At 39.7% G+C, this 26450-nt stretch overlaps 1 protein-coding gene across 6 annotated transcripts in view; it reads right to left on the bottom strand.

Annotated features, from left to right (window-relative positions):
- Positions 1-26450, bottom strand: part of LOC135490636 (E3 ubiquitin-protein ligase PDZRN3-B-like) — a 284538-nt gene that overhangs the window by 124816 nt on the left and 133272 nt on the right. Inside the window, exon 1 of one of the 6 annotated variants that reach the window (XM_064775919.1) lies at positions 25343-25400. The exons of 4 other annotated variants lie outside the window; for them this stretch is intronic. In XM_064775919.1, coding sequence (XP_064631989.1) covers positions 25343-25345 — 3 coding nt within the window. In that variant the 5' untranslated portion in view covers positions 25346-25400. Of the gene's footprint in view, positions 1-19028; positions 19513-25342; positions 25401-26450 lie in introns of those variants that run through there. One more of the 6 variants, XM_064775918.1, reaches the window with a different exon arrangement.

Here is a 26450-nt window from a genome sequence, read left to right as displayed (position 1 = left end):
GTTTTTTGGTGTATAAAACCAAGAGTCAGCTTGAATTCATCCAGATTATGGGCACCGAAATCCTTTTGACAAAGACAAAAGTTTCTCATCAATATTTCTTGGAGAGGGCACCTGCCTTGTCAGAACTTAAATACGCAGAAGTAATGAGGGACATGGCCTTCGAATTTGAAGTACCCTGCCTAAAATACCAGAAAGAAGTCTTCAAATCCTTCACAGAAAGCCAAATCAGGTGTTCCTAACTTTTTGTGTAGAACCAAAACAACCTATATTTAGTTGGTCCTTCAATATTAAGTCTTTTGTAAAAGCTTACATTGGCTTTGAACCCACATTTTCAAATCAAGTAGAGGGTTGGACCTGTTCTGATAGGATTTCACAAGAATGAGCCGGAAATGGTGGTCTTTGTGCTTTGACACTTGAAGAGTCATTTAGTATTTCATATTTCACCACAAAAAGATCCCAGTATGCTTCATGCAAAATGCTTGTTCAAATCAGAATGAAAAGTATGACTTAGAAATATCATAACATGACCTTTTCCATAATAAACGATTTTACTGAGTGGATTCGATTGTGATGTTAACAAATACGTTTCTTCGATCACTTGCTGAGTTAATCGGCTTTTCAAAGTCCTACCTCTGACTGTTCCTAGACTGAAGAGGTGTAAGGTGACTTTGAGGAAAGTCAGGCACAATAAAGCCTCTAAAGTGTAAAGTTACTTTCTGTGTGTTTGGCCACTTGGCACACCAAGATATTTTAACTGGCCTGGAGAATTTTTCAAGGCTTGTGTTGAGAGTTCGGTTAATGCATATTAACGTGAGGGTTAACAATCTCCCTTCATTTATAGCAATCAAGGTGAACCGGTGGTCAAATGTTTAGAGAATTTCAGTCTAGGTTCAACCCTTGGCAGGTTTATAGTGTCCTCGAGCAGGGTCTCCAGACACCTGCAGCTGGTCTTCTCACTTCATTTTGAATACATAGTCTGTAATGAATTCTCAGTGAATTTCTGCCTACAGCTATTTCTGTGATTCCATCCGAAGTGAAATGAGATTACAAGTTTTCACAAGGGATGACGGCGTCAGTCGCATCACCAGTCCTTTAAAAAAGCTATGATTTCAAACAGAATAAAATGTTTGAACTACTCAAAATCCAATCAGCCAGAATATTATCTCAAATGCCATACAAAGACACAGTATATGTTTTCACTTAACGACATTGTTAAAATCCAAGTGTCGATTAGTTTAATCCAGGCATGAGCTAACAGGACAAATATTTTGCCAGTAGTCCAAAACCTAGCCAAAAATGGGCAATCCTATTGTGAAGAGCGAATTACAACAGATCAAAGAAACATCAAAGCGATTTCAATGTTATGATGTCTGGTCCCATGAGATTGAAAAGCAGAAGCTTCAGATAAAAAATAACAAAATCCGGGTGAGAAAGACAGAGAGGTGATAAAAAAATTGTGGATCTTGCCTCGAGATGAAAGTGTGGGCTATCGATGACAACAGGGCTGGAACATTTATGTTTTCATTGGAATCTAAAAGTAGGACAATTGTAGAAATACTTTATACTTGGTAGCCCTGGGCTGTTCGAAGGGAGACAAGATAGATGAAGAGCTACCAAACAATCTGGACAAATCAGACTGTGAGAGGGAATCTGTCCAGTTTAAGAACGTTTTCTCTCAGATGCAGCTGCACCTATCGGCTTCCTCTCCTGACCAGTAAGCAACAGGATATCCGAGTTACAACATAAGATTAGGGACAGTTCCGCATGCCCTCAGTGACACCACTCGGCACAATTAATGATAACATTTGTCCAAAATGACGTTTTCAAGGACACATTAGTGACCTTATGTCAGTGCATCACATCCTAACCACTAGGGACCATAATGTCAGAAAGTACCGTCCACTTAAGTGACATGATATCCGTATTGAACAACAACCCTCGTCGTGACCCTTCAAGGGTTAACATAATCATGAACAGATCTGCTCATTTCCAAGGCAATGAGCAAATCAGAATGACCTATATATGAAAATTTTAACTTCTGAAGGTTCAAGATGGACACCGCTTTGTAGACCTTGTGAACACTTGATATGACAGACAAAACTGCTAGACTGCATAGGCCTACATGGAAAACAACTTAGTCTAAACTGACATGATCTCACAGCCCTGTTTGACCCATACCCATGGTGTATCCTAAAAACTCACAATTTATGATAACATTTAGGCAAGACATGCAATACAAGAGTCTCACATCAAAGACAACAGGTGTATCAATATTGACTGGACAAAACTAAGTCAAGCAGTTTGATCGGACGGACTGGCATTCATCCAGTACACTTTGGCCGTTTATCCAGTACACCTTGGCCAGTTCCCATGTTGAGCTATTATTAATGAGTGCCAAGCCTTCTAACCCAGGCAAATATTCCTCGATGGTTTCTTTAAGACTACTTTCAACCTTGGCATCAACGGAGTTCAATTTAGGTCCCTGCTGAGTCTTGGTCCTGTTGACGTGCTTTCACTGACATCCTGGTTCTGAAAGTCACCTTGGATCCCTAGGGTCACAATGGAGCAGAAAACCTTTGACTCTCTCCCCTGAGGGTGTTATGGTGACAGGCCATAATCACGATGACTGCACCAACTCTCAAGGAGCTATTTGACCCTTCTACCATTGACATCCGTCCATCCCCAGGAGCCGCCCTTTCGCTTTGAAGTGGTGCATGTTATCGAGGGAGTTGATTAATCATGATGTAACATGCACGCAGGAGGAGTACAGAGCATCCAACGGAGTGGCCAGTTAATTAACGCATTCACTGTATCTGCACTGACCAGCCTGGTCGCTGGTCGCTTCGCTGGGCACAAGTGGACAGAACAGATGGTCCTTGGATTTTTAACTCCACAAATCCACAGTCGACCACAACACAAGTTTCTCAAGCACGGCTGAGGGGATACTGTCACTCTGATCAAAGGGACCCGACTGCCAAACTCCCTAAATGCTGTTAAAGAGGGTGCCCTTGACTCTTTTTAACTTATGGTAAACATGACAGGACTGGTCGGAAGGGACAGATGTCCATCCTAAATCAGTTCCTGAAGGACTGATCCGAGTGAATACTGTCAAACCGATCAAAGGGTATTGGACCGGTCTCTCTCTAAATGCAGTTCGAGATTTTCTCTAGATTCTTATAACTGATTGAGCAAAGCTCTTTGACAGAACATGGGTTGAAGAGGCGGTTTAGCGTCTGATTTTAGGCCAATTTAGGTACCATGACAGCTAAGCCCTAAACGGTGAACTTCCTTTTCCTGTGCGGTATTTTGGCCGTTGATCGTTGGGGAGATTTAAGAGAGGGATGCTTTTATAAGAATTTTGTCTGAAGCTGAAAGGATGACACAGCAGAACAAAATGAAGAGTAAACCGAGGGATCTATATTGAGCAAGTGTCAACCAACAAAAACGATTACCTTGGTGAATCTCACTGCCTTTCACAAGTTTAGTTACACAATCATTGATGATCCAGAGGTATAGTAGATCAATCTCTTACGTGCGTGACTAGAAAAGCTGCGCTGCGCTGATCATTCTCATTCAGAGATTCTTCCGTACTTTCCTGTATCTGCCAGAGACAGGGCAGCAAGTCCTGCATCTGAGTCACCAATCTCGGACCAAGTTTGAAATGTGGTTAACCACTTGTTTGGACAGTGGTGATGCCAAATTCCCAGTTAAATGATGATCATTCTTGTTTACATTTTTGTCTTCACGACCACTGAGTCAGCCTACTTGCTCAATGAACTCTGTAATGATCAACATATCATGCAGGGAACTGGACTTTCTGACTTGATGGGAAAAACCAGTGTTGTCGAATAGGCAGTAAAAGGACCTGGTATTTATTCCTCAATGTATCCAGACCAGTCAATATTTAAGAACTCCAAATAGCTTACTGTCTGTGACAGAACAGTCATCAAGGTCAGCTGAAGTTGACCGACACTGCCCAAACAAAATGCACCTCAAAATGGATGCTGTTTATATCTCTAGAAGGCAACAAACTTGTCCTACATGCTCTATCACCCGATCTGTGGTCAGTTTATTCACCCTCTTTCTATTCCTGGTGTATTTCTGAATCAAACAAAAGAAAACAAGCATCTGATAAGGTTTAAAATCTAATCGATCTGCAACCAAGAAGTGCATTTCCGCAAATTCTGTGTGTGTTGCCGACTGGCATATGGTGGTCTTCATGGAAAGGATCTCAAGAACAATGCATGGAGAGAGCAGCTATTGTTTGGAGGATGCTAGGGCTATCAATCTGTGGTCTAGAGACAGCAATGGTACTTCTGACATCTGACGATTGTTCCAGTTTCATTCATGGCTAATCAGGGCAATACAGACCCCTGTCCAGGCTCTCAATCACAACCAAGGTCTGTCAGACAATCTGCTCTGAAAAGCCTTCAATGACTTCAAGGTATGCATGTTCGCAGAAATCAAAACATCAATATGGAAGTCTGATGTCAGCATTTCAGACTTGCCCCAACGTTACACAGCCTTGAAGTGTTGCGTATGAAAAACTTAGAATCACAATTCGTTCACTGCATTGAATCATGCCAATCTTGCTCCAAAATCAGCTAAACACCATTATGAATGTACAAGGCCAGTCAACTACCATCAATATTGCTAACCTAGTGCTATTTAGTCCAATTACAGTGACGGAAAAACTAGCTGAAGAGAGATGCACTGTGATGCATAATGGTATATTGCAAGTTTTTCCGAGAGAACTACACGCAAAATCATGTCAACCACTTTGTGAGTTGTTGAGGAGACTCTGAGTCATGTGCATTTCCAAGATCAAGGGTGTTTCGATCTTCCACACCAAGATGTCCATTTATGACGATCTTAAAAGACTTATGTAGTGATATCGCCAATAACTGGGATGTTGTGTTTGCAAAGAGTTCTTGAATATCGTTTGGAATCTATGTTGGTGTTTGTTTAACCACATGCTTCAACAGGGGGGAGATACCGAAGAATAGGCACTTGTTGGTGCTTCAGCGTGATGTTTAAAAGTGACAATACCTTATTTGGAGCAAGTTCAGTATTGAGAAATACTTGTTGAAGTCATGTCTGACGAAGCTAGGTGGGGCTTAAAGCTGTCATCTGCACATAGAGTTATTTTCATTGACTCATATGAAAAGCAAGTTGATTATTCAATGTCCCAGGAGGTATCCATCAAACTTGCCCAGACATGTGAAAATCCTCCCAGGCAACCCATGGTGTAAAACCCTAGGTGCTAATTGAACTTTCACTGGTATGAGTTATTAGATATCAAATGCCATCCCATGCAAAGAGTTAGTTATAATATGATGCAACATACAGGCACACTAGCGACAAAAACATGAAACATGCTTGAGTAGCTTATGTCTGTATTCTTCCTATTTCCAAGTACTGGCAAGCAGGAAACTTCTAGCATTATCCTCCAGTTATCTCAATGATTCATTTTAAGTAAATGAGCAAAGAATTTTGTTGGTTATATATTTCACTTCGGTTAAGTTTTTTTGTAAACGAATCTCACAAGAACTCAAATGCGCTAAAAATACCTAATCACCAACTCATTTTCCTTCGAGTTAAATTATCGCCCAATCGAGCTTAATTTCTAAATGGACCTCCCGTGCCATAATTTGGTTTCCGACCCACTGCACACATGGCATTTCTATTGTATCAGATCATCTGCCACTATTTCAGTTACAGTGTTGAGACAATAGCACTTTGCTGGATCAGTTATGGAGCCTGGTCAATTATGGTGCAGTTTGACACTAAATGCAAGTGATATCAGGCCATCTTCTCAATTTGATGCCTTCCTATGTCCATGTTCTTTATGTTAACTGTTCAATTACTTAATTTTTGCGAGTTTTTCATTTTCACGGATTTTGCAAATCACATAGATATGCAAATATACAATTTGAGAAAATATATTTTGATTCACAGTCGACCTAGCTGCTACATGGCTTATTGTCTTCTTCTAACCATATCTAGATTGCCATCAACAGTAATTTTAGAAGAAAAAAAGAAAACAGTCAATTTGGTAATATAAGCCTTTTTAAAGTTAGCTTTACTTTTTTAATGGTTGCAGCGAACAACAAAGAAATCTCATTGACGCTATTGGTACTTAAGAGGAGTTGCCTCCAATTGTATCAATGACAGTTTTTTCCTTTTTGGAAATTGAGAAAGTTCTGCTTTCCTTTATTTTGCTGCTTTTAACATGAACACATTTCAAAGTCAATCACGTCAGGCAGTCATAAAAAAAACCTACTAAAGCTTCAAAAAAAGATGGAAACATCTTGAATATCTTTTGAAGGAAGTGTCACATTATCACCCAGGTGCATGTCAAATTTTTTTTCAATTACATTGTGTCATTTTTAGTTAATTTGAAGAACGCATACCGCCTGTGTCAATTTGAATTCATCCAGTGTCAATTTCACCTTTTTCCATTTACTGTGCTGTTACATTGGGTGGTCCCCTATCATGCTAAGTTTACTAGCAAACAACAGCATAAGGTTAGCCTACCGCCAGAACAATGGGCAAATGCCAAGTGATGACAGTGTCATTCTGAACAAGATCAAGTGTTTGTGCTGTTCATTACATGCAAGCCAAGGATGCAAGTGTATCATGCATTGTACAGTCGGGACCAAAGCGACTAAGATACTCTGATTTATGGTTTGGTTGGCAACCAAATAAACGGTGCCTAGTAGGCCTGATGTAATTCTGAAACATTTAACATACAATAGCCACATGTCTCCATGCGCTGAGGTTTTGCACATGTAAAATTCAATTCTAATACTATCGTGTCTTCCATGATTGATACAGGATGTTATCATAGTCAACCTTGAGTATACGAAGGCCTTTATTAGAATAGCTCCAGATGATATGCTCACAATGACAAATTACCACCGTGATAAAATCAGAAAAGCAAATTAAATCGATTATCAGGCCTATGCACATGTGAACATGTGAACAGATCGCAGCTGATCTCACTTTGATGTTGCCTGTGTAGCGTACAATCTGCAATGAGTGCACCCAACTTGCACAAGGCCTGCAACCAGGGAAAAATAATTTCAAATTTCAATTCAGGGAATTTCTATTGTCTGAAAGTAAAAGGCAGGCTTCTAGTCCAATGTGTGTATCTGACCTATCTCTGCAAACCTACTATATCAAAACTGAAAACACGCTCCCTGGCCTGTATATCGTCACCCTCATTCCCCGTTTAGACACATAATTCAGAGAACTAATTCGTCCTGGCCTTTGGGGACCATAACAGTCCATGCAACCTGCGAGGACGGATTTTTACATTCACGTGCACTCAGATGCACTCAGATGCATGTGCACCGGCAGTTAAATCTTTATTGATAAGGAACATGGGTCATTAATTTTCATGTTGACAATGAAACTGATATATTGCAGGCGCGGGCACAAAACAATCCTAAGGCTACTTGCGATATTTCAATTTTTCATTTTCATGATCCATGGCATGAATATGAACGAGTTAGGTGGAAAGTTGGCATTGTCTGAATATGTCCAATCATTCATTTGCAGTGCTTTTAATTGTCTTTGTAAGAAGTCCAAGGACAACTGCCTCTATCGACTTATTTCATTATATCATTGTAACTGATATTGAGGAAAACTGGGCGATCGGGCATGTCTGTCGTGATGTGCTGTACTTTATTGATGAGAGCGTACTGTGAAGTGCCAATTGTTTGCGTTCGTTTTCCAAAATCATAAATTTCACAGCTTTTATTTTGAATTGTTTGCTATGCATGATTTTATTTGTTGCATTATTACAAAAACCACAAGCAGTTTACAGTAGCATCTCAACTTGGTGTGTCGCTATTGAGAACAGAGCAACCCTTATCCTTTGCTTGGCAGGACAGAACCTTGTTCTCTGAGATTTAGTCCACGGAAAATATTCTACAAGCTTATGATTACTGAAAAGATTAATTAGTAAGCATGAAATTAAAACACAAAGCAGCTAGGCCATTAATGGACCTAATACCGAAAAGATTATAGCTTTTAAATGTTATGAGTTATTTCTAAGAGCGGGTGCCTTTGATCTTTAATCAGGTGTAAACTTTTAAGCAAAAAATAACAAAAATAAGTATGTTATTTTCAAGTATTTTACCCTTTTGTTTTTGGTGTGGGATATCGGTAAAGATCTAAAGTGCCACTTAACTTTGGATCAGGGTGCTTGAAAGTAATTGGGACCCTTGTTGTGGAGTGTGACCTCAGCTGTCCTAGGTTCTACGTTGGGTTGTTTCTGCAGTGAAACAATCTTGTGAAGACCCTTTTTCTTGTACCCCAAGGTCGAGGGGTCATTTTATGTTGACCTCCATATATTTTCTAGGTCATCTTGTAGCAAGATTTCTAGTTTCACTCGACAGCCAACTTTGGGGTACCGAAAACAAATGCTATAATATAAAATTTAGGACCCGGTGACCATTCGCTATCAGCAATTCGTTCAATGGCCAGGTCACACATGCAAAAATTAATATGAGTTTCTAACAAAAGTAATTTAGCCATGACGTAGTCGTGCTGTACAATTCCACCTTTATAGCAAGACTGTGGAAAAATCGAAGGAACTCGTGTCTTTCCAAGGTCAACATCTTCTCCCACTGCATGTTTCATATTGCCTGACATGCACCACAACTACTCAATAACAAGAGTACTCAAGCATTTGCTTTCTAACATGCTGCCAAAGTGATGCCATGTCAATTAAACAACATCACGATGACGATAATTCCTATTAAAGCTTCAATAATTTCTCCACTTGATTTTTCTCATTTTGGAACACGCCACGTCCACATGGGACTTGATTTTAGGGATATGAGCGCTTGCAGGATTATCTTCGAGGTCTTATTGCCAAGAGGGAGATCTATGTTCATCTCACTAAAAAAAGGGAAAATGTTGTAAATTGCCTATTGAGAGAATTTCTGAGCATTGCGATGACTGTTGTGTACCTTTGGGGAAAGACACAGCTTTTGACTTTCAAGTTTTATAATGGTGGTTGTCTCATTAAATCCTGTGTTTTTTCATGCTTGGGAAATGTCAGGACCTTATCCATTTCAATTCTGTATCATCAAGAAATGATGGATGTGATGGAGAGGGTGGGTTGGTTTGCTGGTTGGCTGGTTAAATGCTGTCAATATCATTTCTGCTAAGGCCTCATAAATGCACTTCCCCTCATTGCAAGTATATTATAGTGCAAGTATATAACTTCATTGATACAACTCTATATCACCCAAACTGAAGCTTGTCACATACGCTTGCAATCAAGCTCCCAATTCTGGCACTATTAATTTCAGTAACATTTTCATAATGTACAAAGCAATTTTAAAAAGTTCATTTGAAACTTCACTCTAATAATTATGTAACTTGTAAATAACGATCATTGTACAACTTCCGGCATGACGCATCCCAAGGTGTGTCAACAAACGCCCGCCTCTGACCACCTGAACTGATGTTTCACAAGCATCTATTCAAATCCTTGACGTATGAAAATGAATGTAGATATTAGCAGCAGTGTAATTTGTTATATCATCACTGTGCATTTTTGTACAGTGTGATATATAGATCTGACGGCAAACAGCTTCGACTTTAATGGATAGGAAGGTAAATACACTTGTAAGTCTTATCAAGTACCTGGTAATATTGTCATTATGTTGTCATCAGGATGCTGGCATACATGTGTAATGTATGTCCTGGCAGGCTGAGTGTTCGACTGGGTACAGTCACTGTACAGTAGTCCATGTCATTGTGATATGAAACAAAATGGAAGATCAACGAGAGGGGAAATAGACACCAGCCGAAGCCCAGAGACTTTGAGGTTTATGGATGCATCATGTACTGTACCTAGTCACGTCCGCAGCAGCATCTTTGCACAATTTCAGAATTGGTCTGGTTAACCAATTAGGAGCCATTCCTTTCACAAGTAAACTTTGCTAAGTGTTTCACATCAATATTTACATGTGTTTGACCATCGGAGACTCATGACCCATAACATGGGTTTGGTCAGGTGTAATTGGAGCTAACGATGAGACACCGTGATGCTATGATCAGTCCTGTGTTTACCCCTTTAAAGCCCACATAATCTTGGGAGTCTACAGGTATGTTAAGTTCCAGTCACCCCTGATTCATACACCTGGCCTAATGGATGCTAAACCAAGAGCATTCAATCTGAATGTGAATCCACAACAAGAGCCATAGTAACTGGATTCATCATTATCTGGAAATGTGGTAAAATTCACAAAATATCAAAGAAATGAAGACATTCCCAAAACTGCAAATGTTTCCGTCATTGGATAAGGGGATTCCTGTATCTTGGAATGTAGCTATGGATCACTTTTGAATAGTCCTGGCTGGAGTACTAAGCAAACAGAAATACTAGCCTAAAGGGAAAGAATACTCTACCATCTTAATATCCTAGATTGGGATGGTAATTAGCCATTGATGTACACCTGCATGACATCTCAGGAGAGATACTTGCGGGAGTCCTACCTTCACCATGCAGCACACCTGACCAAACCTTGTTATGGGTCAGCAGATGAAGTGGCAATATGGACCTGTACTGATAACTTCATCAGCGAACTATCTCAACATGCCCGAGGAACTAGGTGTCACAGAGAGCAGGATGGGCTGTTTAGAGGAGATGACTTTCAGAATTGACAACATGACAGCCAAACTCACTTTAACAAATACAAATATAAACTAAGCTATACAGGAAAAGAATCTCCCCCTTTATGCATCCAACATGTCAAGTGGTGACAAGGTTAAAATCTGCTCGAATGACTTCGAAGGCAAATCTGTTAGAAATTGCCTGATTGAACCAGCAGTACACAGAAATACATGCAGAAGAATGTTTCAGCCTCCAACTCCAACCATCAGCCTTCATTACATTTTAATTTTTTTTCCAAAGTTCATCGTGCTGCACCAGCTCCACATTAGAACTAATCTCCCACTGATAAAGACGTGCCAAAAAACTGAAATGAAATCAGTAGGGATGTTGTTTAGGTGTACGAAGATATCTCCAACGATATCGCTTTAATCCAGAAATGATCAATTTGTTCTTAAGTTTGATTAAAACTGTCACTCAACCACTGCAACTTGTCAAATTATGGTTTTATCTGATGTAAAGTCGAGAGCTGTTTTTTTCTCCCATTGCAATAGATTTTTAGATTGCAGGCAAGTTGTGCCAATAGCTGATAATTTCATCAACCCAAGTAACCCAGCGTGCATCTACTGTCCTCGGACTTGCTCTTGGTGGCTTATGACTTTTAGATGGATATTCTAGTTTCCTTAAGCCCAATGGTCTTACACTTTATAATTGAGGACAAAGAATAGGTCAAATAGATCCCAGGCTCTAAAACCTACCACCTCTTATTTAGGAAATGGAAGTGTAGCCGCATATTTGAACAAAGTGAGAAAAACATCCTTTCATTGAACTATCATGCTCCATTGCAAAGAAGCACAGTATTTTCTAGCTGGATGGTCAACAAAAATAGTAGTAACCATGTAAATAGTGATAAAACAGAATCTTTTTCTGTTTCTATCAATATGACTACAGTGATTGATCCATGCTGAGATGGCTGGATGGAGAAGATGTTAGGTCTGTCAGTATGGGGCACGATTAATGAGTGAGAGCGCATAAACGAAATTGAGAGATGCTACCTTGCTAAACTTCATCATAGAACTTATAGGCAAAGTGTAAATCAAAGGGGTCACAATGCAGGACTTTTGGGGAACGGAAAGGGACGCAGTGCCACTGTTGATACAATATTTCGTTGTCATCCTCTATTTTGACTTGGCTCAACCCCTAACTTCTTTCAAAAGAGATAAGTCATGGGGTCTTACTTACTACCATATTGTTCAACACCTTTTCATAAGAAGGAGATCCAATGTTCAGCTCGGAAAATAGGTCAACAGGTCAGAAGTATGTTTAACTATTGGCTGAAATGCTGAAAGGCCAAACTGTAGCAGAAAGCAAGCCTAAGCAAAGCAAAAGAAAGAAATCCTGTTGAAAGGTAGATGCAGTTGTAGATGTAGTTAGTAATGTGTTTGCAATGACCAGAGGGATGGCTTTGCCTTCTTTCTGAACCAGCCCCTCAGGTGTAAGATCAGGTATGATAACAAGCAGCTCCATACAACATGTATAATAGTGTGCCTGAGTGATCAATGGAAGCTGCTGGTTGGCTCAATGCTGCCCAAATCAACCCTGCTAGAATAAATAAGCACATGATACTAATCATTTTAATGCAACCATTGCAATGATGCAGAGAGAGCATGAAGTTATCAGCAAAATACCATTTTTGCAAAAAGCTTGGGACTGAAAAAGTGTATAATGGCGGCTGCATGGGAGGTTAGTTACCCCCCTCATATCAATACTCTCATACTCGGGCATAGGCAAGGTATTGAATGCAGCTAATGACATAATTGAGCGGAATTACTTTTTTTTTAAAGATAGACCATATGATACATCATTGTTTTCTGCAGAATATTTGGGGAATTTTCAACTTCATGCCAAAGTGCAAATTCCTAAACAGAACCAAAAAAATGTCTGGAGCTAGTTGGGAAGTTGTTTACTCTATAGCCCAAGTCGTGTCCGGCGGGATGGTTTATGGCATGCTGGGTGTGTTCCACAATTCCAGGATGACCGCACAGTAGGATGATTCTATGTCATCCATCATGGACGAGCCATGCTTCCCTGCGTTATCGGCAGCTTGTAGGAAGTTCGGGTCTGCTGGGGATGTTGCAATTGAGAATTGGTGATTTAACTGTTTCACATTCAGGAAAGGATCAATAACTTTTATCACATGACCATTCGAATCCCTGTAGCTCATTGGACAAACAGTGTGTTGTGACTAGTCCATAAAAACTTAACCCGAATTCAAAAACAAGTGTATATCCATGCAAGTTCAGACTAATTTTTATGACAAAGACCTGTGTAATTTCACCACTTCTGACAGGACTCATATTATCAGACGAGACACACATTATCCCTCGCCGGCCCCTCAATGCACGTGATGACGAATCTGTGCATGTTGCACACCCAACACACCCAAAGCATGTTGATTTCATAGCCACCTTAGTTGCACCATCAATGAGCCATATCTGATGGGAAGACAATTTATCGTCCCAGTTGTCAAATTGAAATCTTTGGGGAATTCATGGAGAGCTTTATGGCCCGACCAGTGAACCAATAATGCACTTTGAACAAGTGATTGGGAATCCAGGCCGAGAAAGAGGGTAATTAAGTGCAGACACATTGCGGGTGATGGCGCGTACCAGTTGTGTTGTTCATTTGTATTTGTCAGAATCATGACAAGTGCATACTCTACATTCTAGTGCACTGAACTGTTGTTGTTTTTGCTGAAGCACTGGTGGGGAGGGGGCGGGGGTCATGATCTGAGAGACAGCAGTGGGGCCACACCCAACCACTGCCAATGACTGTTACAAGATCGTGATCACTTTTAGGCAAGGGAAATGTTGGTTATGTTGATAGTAACTGTGTGATAGTTCAGTCTGTCAACTGTCAAATAAAACAAGGGTGCCATAAATTCATTGCATTCAGATCAAATTCTTCATTGGGTTAATATGAAGAAAAATTGTCCAAGCGTTCATTAATGAAGACGAGATATTCTGAATTGCATTTCTTCCTTTACTACCAAGATGAGTTAATACACCTGCAATAGTCAAATCCTAACACCTATTGGGGGTCTAATAGTTCACAGAAGATAGGCAGGCAACTTCTGCCAGAGGCAACCACTCCAACATGAAATTGCATTCACTCATGTATGTTACCGTACAGAAATGTACAGAGAATGATCTGGTGATACCGAAATCTTGGTACAAACTGAATCTTACATTACACAGCTTTCTAGGTCTCTCCTGAATTACTCTCCAACTTCAAAGGCTACGATGTTTTACTTGTTTTACCTGCGCTAGTTCTCGGGTTAATAGTGAGCAATGCGTGTCTCGTTAGCTGTGCCGTAACCCGCAGTTCTGATCCCGGGAGCTAGTGGATAGAACGGTGAAAACAGTTGGCCATTCCAGTCTATATGAACAAGAACTGCTGATGCATTAATCTAGTTTTGCATATCTGCAATGCACAGGTAATCTGGATAGTTAAGTTGAATGCAACTTTGCTTAACAGTTGAGAAAAATGCACCGCATGTTTTCTGATCTGGGGTATCGTTTGCCTAATGTTGACATACAACATGGGCCTCATGCCGCTATCGTTTTTTCCATCCACATCCTGCGGCAAATAAAGTAAATCTTAAACAGAATTTGTGAGAATCACCTGTTCCTTGAACTTGTAGATAATGCATAGGAATCTACAGCGATCTTAGTCAAGTTAAGCTGAATTGGACTTTTGCATGTAACTATTTGCAGATTTAAAAGTTTTTCAACATCGAAAAATAAAATGCGTGCTTGCCCGGGAGTTGTAAGTTTCCAGGTGGTCGAAAGTGTCTTTGAAATGTCAAATGATCGAAACGCTCACACATGGTCTATCCAAAGTAGTCTCACAACTGTAGATTGTACTCAGACATGCAACAAGCAAAGTTTCTCGCAGACAAAACTTTTATCTTTTCCAAATACTTCCAACTTCAGAAAATAATTTATTTTATTATCGCAAAATGTCCTTTCAATTCTTCACTCATTCTTGCACTTAATGACTGAAACTCATGGGAGTGCTTATTCTGCTAATTACATTAATTGCAGTTTTTATTTGCCTATTAGTTTGGCAGTCAAAACGAGAGGTTTGATGACCATGGATGGGCAGCCAAAGTTTACCATCATGAACTCACATAACTGAATAGACACGACTCTTCCATTATGAGATGCACTACACGCAGAAATACAATATGCACGGGAACTACAGTCCGTTGTATCTTATTCATTTGACCCAAAAGGGGGATCAAGAAAAATTACCACTGTGTACATCGTAAGGCCTGGATAAGACCAGGGTAAATCCAACTAGAACATTTAGAACTCCTTTTGAACCATATTTCAAAGCCAAGTTCCACTCTAATATTACCACCTCTATCTATACTCTAACAAGGTCTCGAACACAGAATGTACAGTCGACTAACTCAAGCCTCTCGGACATCTTTTGCCGATTAAGTGGTGAAATCAAGTAAAAGAAATCCAACGGATTGAGTAATAAATCAAACTTCTTCGATTTCTTATACGTTTCTGCTCCGGTTCACCCCATTACCAGCAACCTAGACAGAAGGCTGCCTTGCAATGTCTATCTTCCGTTAAAATATCTGACGGTTCTATTTTTGCACTAGTTCAAGTTTGGATACTCTGAAGAGAACTGTAGAATAAATGAAGATGTGTGTGAAAGGGTATGTTTGCAAATAATATTGGATTCTAAGCAAAATCAAAATATGGTCTTCAATCACTCATATTTCAGGATGGGAGAATTTCAAGTTTTTTCTCAGTTAACGGGAATGGCACATGGGTATCCGATATCAACACAACAATAGCATTGCAATGCAGGAACCAACTTAAACAAGACCCAGGCTTCAATGCGCCGCCAAAGGCTAAGCTACCCTTGAATAACTGGTGATGATAATTGCAGGACCATCTAACAATGCCAGATGGCACTTTATAGCTTCAGAATATTTCTACACATGATTATGATGTATGCATATCGCGTCCTGTAAAAGTGCAGATTCGAGGTTGACTCCGAGTCCTTTTTTCGAGACAACTTGTAGATATTACAAGTTCGCACAAATGTTACACCTATAATATCTTCTCTGCAGATCATTCTAGATCAAAAGATCTTCTCATCTGTTAATTCCAGATTATGACTTTATGCACAAGGCGAATCATTCATGCGTTATCTACACATATCACAAGAACTAACGAGACTGATGGCCACCGAGTGTCTCCTGCAATAATCTATGCCTATAAAAGCTGTTTAAAATAGATTGAAAAGTCAACAAATTGGCAATTTAATGTCATATTATGGTACTTAATAAACTTAAAGACTTGGTATGGCTTGGGCCAAGAAAAACACTTGCCACAAAAAACCTATTTAGATTTCGCGACTCAGATTGACTTGAATGCTTTGCTTCAGAAACACAGAAATAGCAGCTTGTTTCTTTATTTGAGCACAGACCTCCACTTAAGTCAGTGTAAAAGGAGTGGAGATAAAATACCCCGAACAAAGTTTAAATATTTCTTGTCAAAACCCTAGCACTCGGTAAGAGTTCAAACTTACATACGAAATTGCAACATTTTCATTTACGGATATAAAAATCGATTTGTTCAGTCATGTTTGTTTCAAGTCTTGGTGACAGTAACCAGAAATTGTCATTTGCTTATCACCCATATGGTGCACCACTCAATGGGTCAACAATATTGCTATTCAATATTTATTCTTTGATGTGTGTTGAAGAGTTCAATCATTTTGGTATATTTGTGAGAAACGTATTTGGTTTAGCAATTGTAAACAGTACTATAGGGGTTTGATATACTTGTCACAGGAATACGTTAGTACCTGTGTGACATTCTACTTCCCTTATTGTCTTATCAATGTGAAGGGTGAACAACAAAATATTTGTTGGCAAAAGCGTAAACCTTGCTGTTTGCTCTGTCGTCTAAAGTAAGTGTGTTTCACAATATGGGTTCAGTGAACGCAAACTGTGCTATGGACTTGATACTCTTGTCTAACGAATCAGTTAGTACAATCTGCGTCTTTCCAATGGCCTCAATTAGTCTTCGAATCGTCCAAAATCTGCATGAAAGAACATGCTTTTGCGTCCACAAAGGGGCTTTTTGGCTTCCATCCCCTGCCACCATTCGGGTTAGCTTCGGTTCCGTTTTGATGACCTATTAGAATACAATAGGTGGATCATGCAGGAATCATTTGACGAGGAAGTCTACAGACATCCACAGCCAAAATATCTCTTCGACAATGTAACCGAAACCCAGCTGCAAAAATCAACAGCAATAAAAATAACTTTCGAATATATAAAAAAGATCAAAGATCACCTATGATTGACAACTTTGCTCCAATCGATAATTTCTGAATAGGCCTGCCGGGATGAAATCTGGTCCACTATCCTCTCATCTTCCCCGCCCATTCTTGTCTTAGCAAGTCAGGCAAGTGACCAGCTGTATCCGGGCACCACATGCTAAACCACGGCCATTCAAAGTGCCAAGCTCATAACAGCTTATTTGTCCATGGAGTGAATACCAGTAAAAACAGTTCTCAATTGCTATTGTTCGACCATAGCTTTGATGTTCTATCCCAAAGCCGCTTTCTTCACATAGCAATGCATGCTTTGATATGATAGCCGGGGCATGGGGTTCCCTTCTCAAATTCATAACAATAACAATGATAATTCGAGCAGCTGACCTGGCGTGCTTGTTCCAGTGAAGTAGATCATAATTTTTAGCAGATTGTATATACTTTCTACATTATCACCACAACATCGTCACCCCCAAAATAATTGCTCAACATGCAAATTATGACATTTTCTAGTTCTGTTGCTTTTAAATCAGCTGTTAGCTCTCAGCAATGCAGTGGTCTGAATGCTAAGCTGCAGGGGTTAAAGGAGCCCTTGAAAGGGCCCTTATTTCCTTAACGGGATTTATGGAAATCACAAAGGTCTCCAAGCAATGGGAATTAGACTAGGCTTTTGTAGTAAAATGGCATAGCAATGTGTACCCTAAGGCTGATGGAAATTTCATGGAAGTTGAGGGCTGAAGGATATGCTAACCCTGCATGCATTCTTCAAAACTCTAGACTGACAAAGTGACTAGCTGACGAATAGGAGCTGTTTTCCACCAAGACCAATTACCTTAACATTACTGGTACAATCTACATAACTATTCCTATATCTATGGTCAGTATCTTTAGGTCTTTTTTTTGCTGGCCAGCTAAGTCTCGGAGATTTTTAAAAGATGATTTGAGTAGGCCTTTGCAAATTGTGTTTTCTTACTCGGTGGTAATACAAAGCATTGGAAATGGATCGTAACGAACTGAAATTTGCGTCTAATTCCATGAGATCCTGAGGTTTTCACCAATCATCAAGTAAGTCTTGATACATCAGAAGGCCTGGGGCATTTCCGGCTTGGGATTATATAGTACATATTTTAGCAGATACACTTTTCGAAAAGCCTCTTGTTACAACTATCAAAGTACGTCCTAGTTTTAATTGTAGAGATTATCTAGATTATCTACAGGTCAAGGCCCAGCTGATAGGCATAGGACAGGATTACTACCTTGTGATTTTAGGAAGTTTCTTTGAAGTCTAAGTTTATGTGATAAATATTGGTGACACATTTGATAATTTTACAATTGGATAGCAATTAATAATTCCATTATCATTAATACCGACAATGGAGATGAAGTATCCAATATTTGATAAGTGAACAAATCCTGCCTTACACAATCTGTAGTTGACAAATAGTTAATAAAACATCTTAGGTAAACTTTACGAGAATGTTTTTTCAGTTATCTTGCAACTGCAGATTGATATGATTTATGAGCCAAGACAATTCACTGCCATATCCCAGTGACAAACAGTACAAGCCTAATGTAATAAGTCATTTGGGGCCACCAGACAACATCAGCATCAGTAGGTCCCCGTGACAATTTCATGCATTATTTATGAGAGCATATCTTAATACAAAGAACTGTCCCTAAATTCAAACGATGATTCCAAATACAAGAATAAGTGAACTGCTATCATGGAAGCGAACTTTCTGTTAAATGTAATTCATCAATGACAATATTCCTATCAAATCAGACATAGACCTACTTGCAAATAATCATTAAGCGTGACAACATGTCAACAGTTGAAATTAAACAGTGTTCTGCTTAACCACTGAATAACCCTTGTCCCACATGAATGCAGTCAAATCATCCAATGTACATTATGATATTCTGAAAGGGCCAACATTATCATGTCATTATGCTAATCTCACAATCGCATAGATAATAAACAGACTCTAAACATACAGAAAAACTTTCTGAAAGAAATAAAACTTACTTTTAAGATGATAAAATCCGCCATTGCTGAGAAATCCCGTAATTGTAGTAATTTTTCTTCAATTTGTTATTTAAGTCATCAAAGGCCAGAATTGACCGGGAAGCATCTCAGAGTATCCCAACATTATTTCATCCCAGGGTATCCTAAAAAGTATCCAATTCAATCTAGTTCCCCAATGTACATATTCACATAGATCCCTAATGATAATCACAAATATATTCCTACAGAAACCTCCAATCAGAAGGTCCCAGTTAAAAACTTTTCGCACTTATGAATGGGACAGGCCGACGTTAAAGGAAAAGTTACAAACTCCCTCAGAATTGATATAAATTTATCCTAAGTTCCAGTCATGATTTTAAATCTTCCTTACACCCGATTTTGACATTAGTAGCACCCTACATACTCGTGGGCTCCTATCCCATCCCAACACACCGTGCATGTGATGCCACATTCATCATGCACAAGCATCGTGGGTAATATGGTAATCGTGCAGACATTTGAGCCATGGCTAATGGTGTACACGGTACCATTTTAGCCTGGTAGATGGCAGCATGTGGAGGTCAAAAGGTTACTATGAATGAGTGAAAATTGGCCATGGCCTCACGGCTGGACTTCTACAATCAGCTGATAATATCAAATGAATACACACAAAAATATCTGTGAATAAACCTGAATAGATATCGCAGTTAACCCACTGCAAGTATAAGACGTTCTTTCTGAACTGAGAATTTACATCATGCGAAAGAGCATACGGAGCGAAAGCATATCAGTAATGACCGGGGGAGTAACACAAATGACTACAGCCAGAATCATAGGAAGAATCAAGTAATTTGCCTTTCCTCTTCATTAATAGAATACCTCTGTTCAACTTTGGACTTAACTCTTGCGATATAAACTAAAGTACCCAAAATAAGTGTAAATTTACAAATTATTTCTATTCATTATGAGGGTTTTGATGGTCAATATGTCAATAAAAGCTTACATTTGGAACATCATAATAAGTAGCCGGTCCTTTGAACTCAGATGGAAAGATTTTATCCTGTGGTCCCAAGGGTCCACATGAAAAGGACTACTTCCCTGGTGAAGCTTGCGGCTCCTTTCTGATTCAGCGGTGTTATAATAATGTCCCAGGGGGCCCTGAGAGCTGTCTAAGCCAAATGGTACAAGTTACCTAAAATGCCAATGGGAGATTGGTGATGTTATTGAACGTTTGAGCAAAAGCGTTGGAATTTGCTCCATGGAGATCTGGGTATTTCAGATCAGTTAAATAGTTTTGAAGCAGAATACTCCTTGGTAGGTTATCGTGCGAATTAGTGCAGTCTTTAGTCAGTGGTGTATTCTAAATAGCAAATACTGCGAAGAAGATGGTCAATTTCGGGACACCGGAAAAGGCCAAAAATTACACCCGTATTTTAATGAGATTAGAGAACAGCAGACTGCACTGGGATTCGTCGGAAATTGTTTCTATGGAATCAGGACAGGGGCACTTTCAACGGGACATCGAAAGAGGGACCCTCTTCCCCTTTTCTCGATGCAAAAACGAGCACATCATACAATTCTACACAATCCTTTTGAGCAGCACAGCAAGAGAATTGGAACATACTGATTAATACACCATACCTACATCATCAACTCAACAACACAGAAATATGCAACACTCTGATATCAGAGCAATATGAACCCGACTTTCTCTGAGCAAACTGATCATTGCCAACGACCAGTATTACACCATGACTCATACATCTTGATCGTGGAGACGACGATCTTTGCCGCTCAAGTTCTAGACTAGCATCGTATTGCTCAGACTCTTGGGATTGCCATTCCACTGTTCCATACTTAGTCATTAAATTCTGGCTTAATTTGTAACCATTCGAAGCTCATAACGAGCACTTAATTTGTTTTTTATGGCGTATTATGGTCTGCATGACTTGATTTGGCAGTGTGGAGAACAGTTGATAAGTCAAAAGTCGATTTTTACGGTGTCGATTTCCGATGGATCAAACAAGTGTAAAAATCAATAAGTGTCAACTAGCATTAGGTACAAATTTATTCTTTAAAAAATTCTTAGAGAAAGTTGCCAAATAATATTACCATTGATGGAATATCTTTGATTTGGTTCCAAGTAATGCACTAGGTCAATTTGATGATGAGAGAAACTTGCAAGGATCAGTTGAAATACTCAACTAAAAATCTTGGATGCCTCCTGGTGGTAAGCTGAAGAATCTACAAAGGTATACAATCATCATGTTTCAAACGGACGTGTACAGCAGGGGAAGTTTTGAAAGGCAGTGAGACTGGCTTTAAGTTTTTTAACAGCCGAGTACGAAATTTACTGAGAATATCAATGATTCTCAGATCCTCCTATTCTGGTCAAAACAAACGGAAATACAACACAACCTTAAAAACTTCAAATTAAAATAATCTAGAAATAGGCCAATCAGCCAAATTATAGTAAATCGGAGAGGTACCAGCAGGGGTGAATTAAACGATTGCAACTCCGGAAACGAAACCCTACTTCTTTGACAATTTCCTACATTCAGAACTGTGGTCCCTTTCATACTATTTCACACCATTATCAAATTTCCCATGGTCGCGACCCAAGACCCCCATTCACGCAAAACCAAACACATCACTTATGAACAAGTCACAGTCGTTCATTCTGTAAGATCCCAGCAGGGGACGCCGGCGGCAATCTTTGACGATCAGTTTCAAAAGGAGTCGAGGATGTTCCTGGGTTGAAGTGGATGAATTCAACAATGGTGCACCAGTTAGAACCGCCAGGAAATTATATAGAGAACATTACCAAAATACTATCAGGGTTGCCATTATTTGCCACAGTGAGAATCGCCTAATACTTAGTCATAACAATGCGGGTTATCTTTGGGTATTTTATAAATTCATACTGTCAAGCTATTTGGATGATTGATAACTCAACTTATCAAATCAACAAAGGTCCTAAAGGACAAGACAGTAGGGAGCTAACGTCAGACACAATCCTCTTTAGCGTCTACAGCTTTTCTTACCCTTCATGCTGGCCAAAGAAATTTGCTGATGAATACAATATGAGAAACATAATACACTGCATATGATGAGAGATAGCAGTGCAATATGGTGCCAAGATTCGACCAACCTGTCGCCAATCACCCACTGGGACCCATCTTAATCTTCAAGGAAACCGACCTTTGATCATATGTCCTTTATAATCAACAATCCACCTCACACTATGGAGTCTTTAATTGATGATATTTCACCATTTCAGTTGGTTAGAAACCCCATTGATTATCACATGACAAGACACGAGCTGACAAACCACTATAATATCCTTATAATTTGGACAATGCCTAATCCACTTCTTGCAAGCTTCCTGGCATCACACAATGTCATGCATGCAATCTAGAAGTAACTTCTGCCCAATAATAAGTGGACATTATTTCCTGAACAACATTAACTGACACAAATACACACAATGTGAAAACCTCGGCTACACTACCTCTTTAATTCCTCAATAACTTCAAAATATTCAGCTCCAAACATGTGTCCTTCCCTTCCGAAACACTTATATGATTCTGCTAACAATTAAGTCCATCACACCAAGAGATTCCTCCCAGTGTCCAAAGGTGTTATCGTAGCAGACAACAGCACAGAAATCAAAGCTTGTCAATTTCTCCTTGATATAATAGCAGAAGATGCAATCAATGCACTCATAACATGAGTGCAGCTGGCATTGTTTTAGCAATAACATACCTTGATAGTGTTGACACTAGAGAAGGTGATTGTGGAAACAAGACCCAGGTAAACTCTCTGATTGAGTTACATAGAATGCCAGGTTTTTAACCCTTCAGTCATCTCGCTGAATTGCGACACTGTATACATTGCTAATTGTAGGTAAGAACGTAAGAAGTGGAATGAGAAAATGATTGGGGGTCGTAGCAACCAAAGTCGAGGAGTTCATTTAGTTACAGATTTAGTGCCATTAGACTATAGTATATTTGTAGCCCGGGTAAATCTCGAGCAAGGGAATACCTTATGACTCTACCATGATCGGCAACTAATTACAATTGTGACTCCCCCCCTCCCCCCCAAAACAGTGAGATAGATAATTAAATGGTAAGTTTTTTAAACCAAACTTGACGTGAGGTATTGATGCTGGCGTCAGTGAAACTGAAAACAATGTAATATCAAAATACCAATGTCATGGAGGTCTTGTCCTGTCATGGACGCCTGAAAAAAAGATACAACTATTTGTCGGAATGTGGTAATTGGTTCTTAAGGCCACAATTACGTGTTCTTTGGTGGAAGGCCCCAATGAAGATATTGCCACATAATACCTTGCTAAGATGACTATAATGTGGTTCTGTTCTCCAAGTAGTAGGACAGGAATATTCCATCACCAAAATTAATTTCCAATGTGCGTAGCGTCAAAATATAAACATTCTTTGTTCAGGAAACATCTCTATCGATTGACTTATTATCTCAATCGCCCGAGATATTATGTCGATCGCTCGAGATGAATAACTCGATCGCTCGAGATGAATAACTCGATTGCTCGAGATATCTCGATGGGGTGGATTTCGGGTGAGGCTGGAACTAACAATTCGAGTTGTTTATTGTAGCGACTGGTATGGTATGTTAGTCCAGGATGCCCCCTATCACCTCACTCCAACCACGTCCCCCTTAGATCCCGTTTTTTCCCGCAATTGTCATTTTTAAAACCAACAAAGATGGGAAATGGAGTGGATTTCGGGTGAGGCTGGAACTAAAAATTCGAGTTCTTTATTGTAGCGACTGGTATGGGATGTTAGTCCAGGATGCCCCCTATCACCTCACATCCAACCACGATCGATCACTCGAGATAAATAACTCGAGCCATCGAGATGTTCTCTCGGGTGATCGAGTTATTTATCTCGAGCGATCGAGATATATTTATCTCGAGCAATCGAGATAATAAGTCCATCGATCGATATATATTTCTTGAAAAAATATTTCATGTTGAAAAAAAAATCATGTGATATCCTTTCCCAGCCACCGTTTTGTTATTATTACGGATTGTTCCAAATAATTCCTCACCAAATGATATCAAATATACGGACACTTCAAAGGCAAAGATCGTGCTGTGCAAGCTTCCTGAGGTTTTTTAATCGGAACTTGATGAATTCTGGTTATTTGGAGACAAAAACCCAAGCGCGACATGAAGGTATTGTTCGATATAAGACGGACGTGGGGTTGTAATGGAAAGCACAGACCCCGCAGCCTACTGCCACAGGACTGCTGTGAAGCATGCTTGTTGAAGTTCCCAGGGAGTACCAGACCCCGTACAAGCCTTGGAGTCAACTTCAGGATTAAGTAGCTCTGATGCTCGGCGACTTTGATCTCGGGTCCCCGGCAGATGGGTAGGAGGAAGGCCTGTCCCCGAAGGCCAAAGATGCAGTGGTGAGATGTAGGGACATTCCCTAAGGCCGATTACGGACACTTTACCCACTATCCGGGCATGATCCAATAAAAACTCGCCCAGACAATTTCATGGGCGAGCGATCAGTTTGAGGCATAAATGAGTAAATAGGGATCTCTTCCATCATGTCTTGCTGCGCTGTTTTTTATCACCTCACTTTTTGATTAGTTGAGTATGACACTAGAGTAGCCGGCATTAACAATGGAAAAAACCCAGGGTTTGGTTCAATTATAGACTGTGCAGTGCTGGGAGGTAGCCCAGGGGATATATGACAATATCCATTCCAAAAGGAGCTCATTTCGCGACTTCATACATACACGCATGATGATACACGTCATGTCTACAGTAGTACATTTGTCAGTGATGAAACAAGATCTGGATGTTTTGCTTTTCAGGGTCCTGTTATTTGAAAATTGAAATCGACGCTTAAGGGCAATTGAACAGATGGGAGGATAGCGCGAAGATGCGACCACAAATACTGGTGCAGAACAGGGGGTCTAACTCACGTATCCTTGGACCTCGCTATGCTAGGGGGTACAACTGATGGGATGGTTGGTAAAAGTTGTAACCCCAAATGGATTACAGGGATCCTATCTCTCCATGGACTCTTTGTCGAGAGAATTGATGAGGGGAAAGCATGAGTAAAGGAAGGCCTGAGGGTCTGTTTCCTTCATCAGAAAATGTTGTTCAAACTGAAGATGCCTGCTGTGGGCATATGTTACTGATTTAGGCCCACCACAACCAGCGAGTTGATATCACTTGGACTCAAGATGATTATTCTGGAGGGCCTAATCCCAGACCTATTTTTTATCAAAAGGGTCTAATCATTGAATAAAGACAATAAAACAATTGAAGAAAAACTTACCATGATATCCTGTCTTTGCCTCGAATGAACCTTTAGATCACAACTGCCGTGCACAATAGTAACGTTTCCAATGAAACTTTAAAGTATATATACTACCAAGAATCAAGATTATCATTGTATTGATACGTAGGCCTAATTATACGAAGCGAATGCCAAGCAAAAGGACTTTATCACAGCTGACATGGAGCCACAAAAACCTGTGATATACACCAAGTCCGGGATCTGATGAATTGACGGCAAGTTATGCTTTGATCATGCCTCCAGAAGGATCTTGATTTTCCGCTACAAACAGGTTAAGACATTAAAGAGTAATTATTAGGTTACAGGACAATCAGCGTTCGTGGAGCCATCAAGGATCCCTTTGTACTTTAACATCGCTCTGGTGATGATAAGATGTGCTTTAATGTGGCTACAGGTTGCACTGCCTGAGAAGACAATCAAAGTGTACTACGATTTCCCGGTATTTGATTTGGAAGGTCTAATTACTAGTAATAGGTCCGTTACAGGACAATCAGTGCAAGTGCAAGGCATCAAGTACTTTGGATTCAGTAACGTGAGTACTGAAAAGGCCAGAGGAGGAACATCCATTCACTAAAACTACATGCTAATAAAGATGGAAAGTTTCAAAATAATGACCCAGTAACTGCCTGATAGAGTAATGTTAGATTTCATAATCTGGCGACATCCCTTCTTTAAGTCCAAGGTAGTGGGAGACCAAACAACCATATTCTCTTCAAAATAGTTGGTAATGCCACCTAAATAATAAAAGTACATTTCAATATGTTCATAATGATACCTCAGATATGAACAATAACCTTTATGATCATTTTTGTGTCAGAACACCCCAAAGACGCCCATTTACGGAACCTCACTGCTTTGTCCGATTCAAACTGGAATGAGAAAATTCTGACTTTGACAACGAAACGTCCGAATTAGATGTGATCAGGTTGCAAAAGAGACCTAGATTTGAATTTTTTCTGTTTTATAATGATATGTCTTTTTGATGCGATTTTGATGCGAGTCATTCACTTCAAAAGTGAATTGCCCGAGGCCTTGAACGAATATCATAAAGAAACTGATGAAATTATATCTGGTTCATTTATAGCTA

The sequence above is a fragment of the Lineus longissimus genome, chromosome 7, assembly GCF_910592395.1.
Source record: "Lineus longissimus chromosome 7, tnLinLong1.2, whole genome shotgun sequence".
Lineage (NCBI taxonomy): Eukaryota > Metazoa > Nemertea > Pilidiophora > Heteronemertea > Lineidae > Lineus > Lineus longissimus.
The sequence above is the reverse complement of the archived record's forward strand: the minus strand, read 5'-3'. Positions and strand labels throughout refer to the sequence as shown.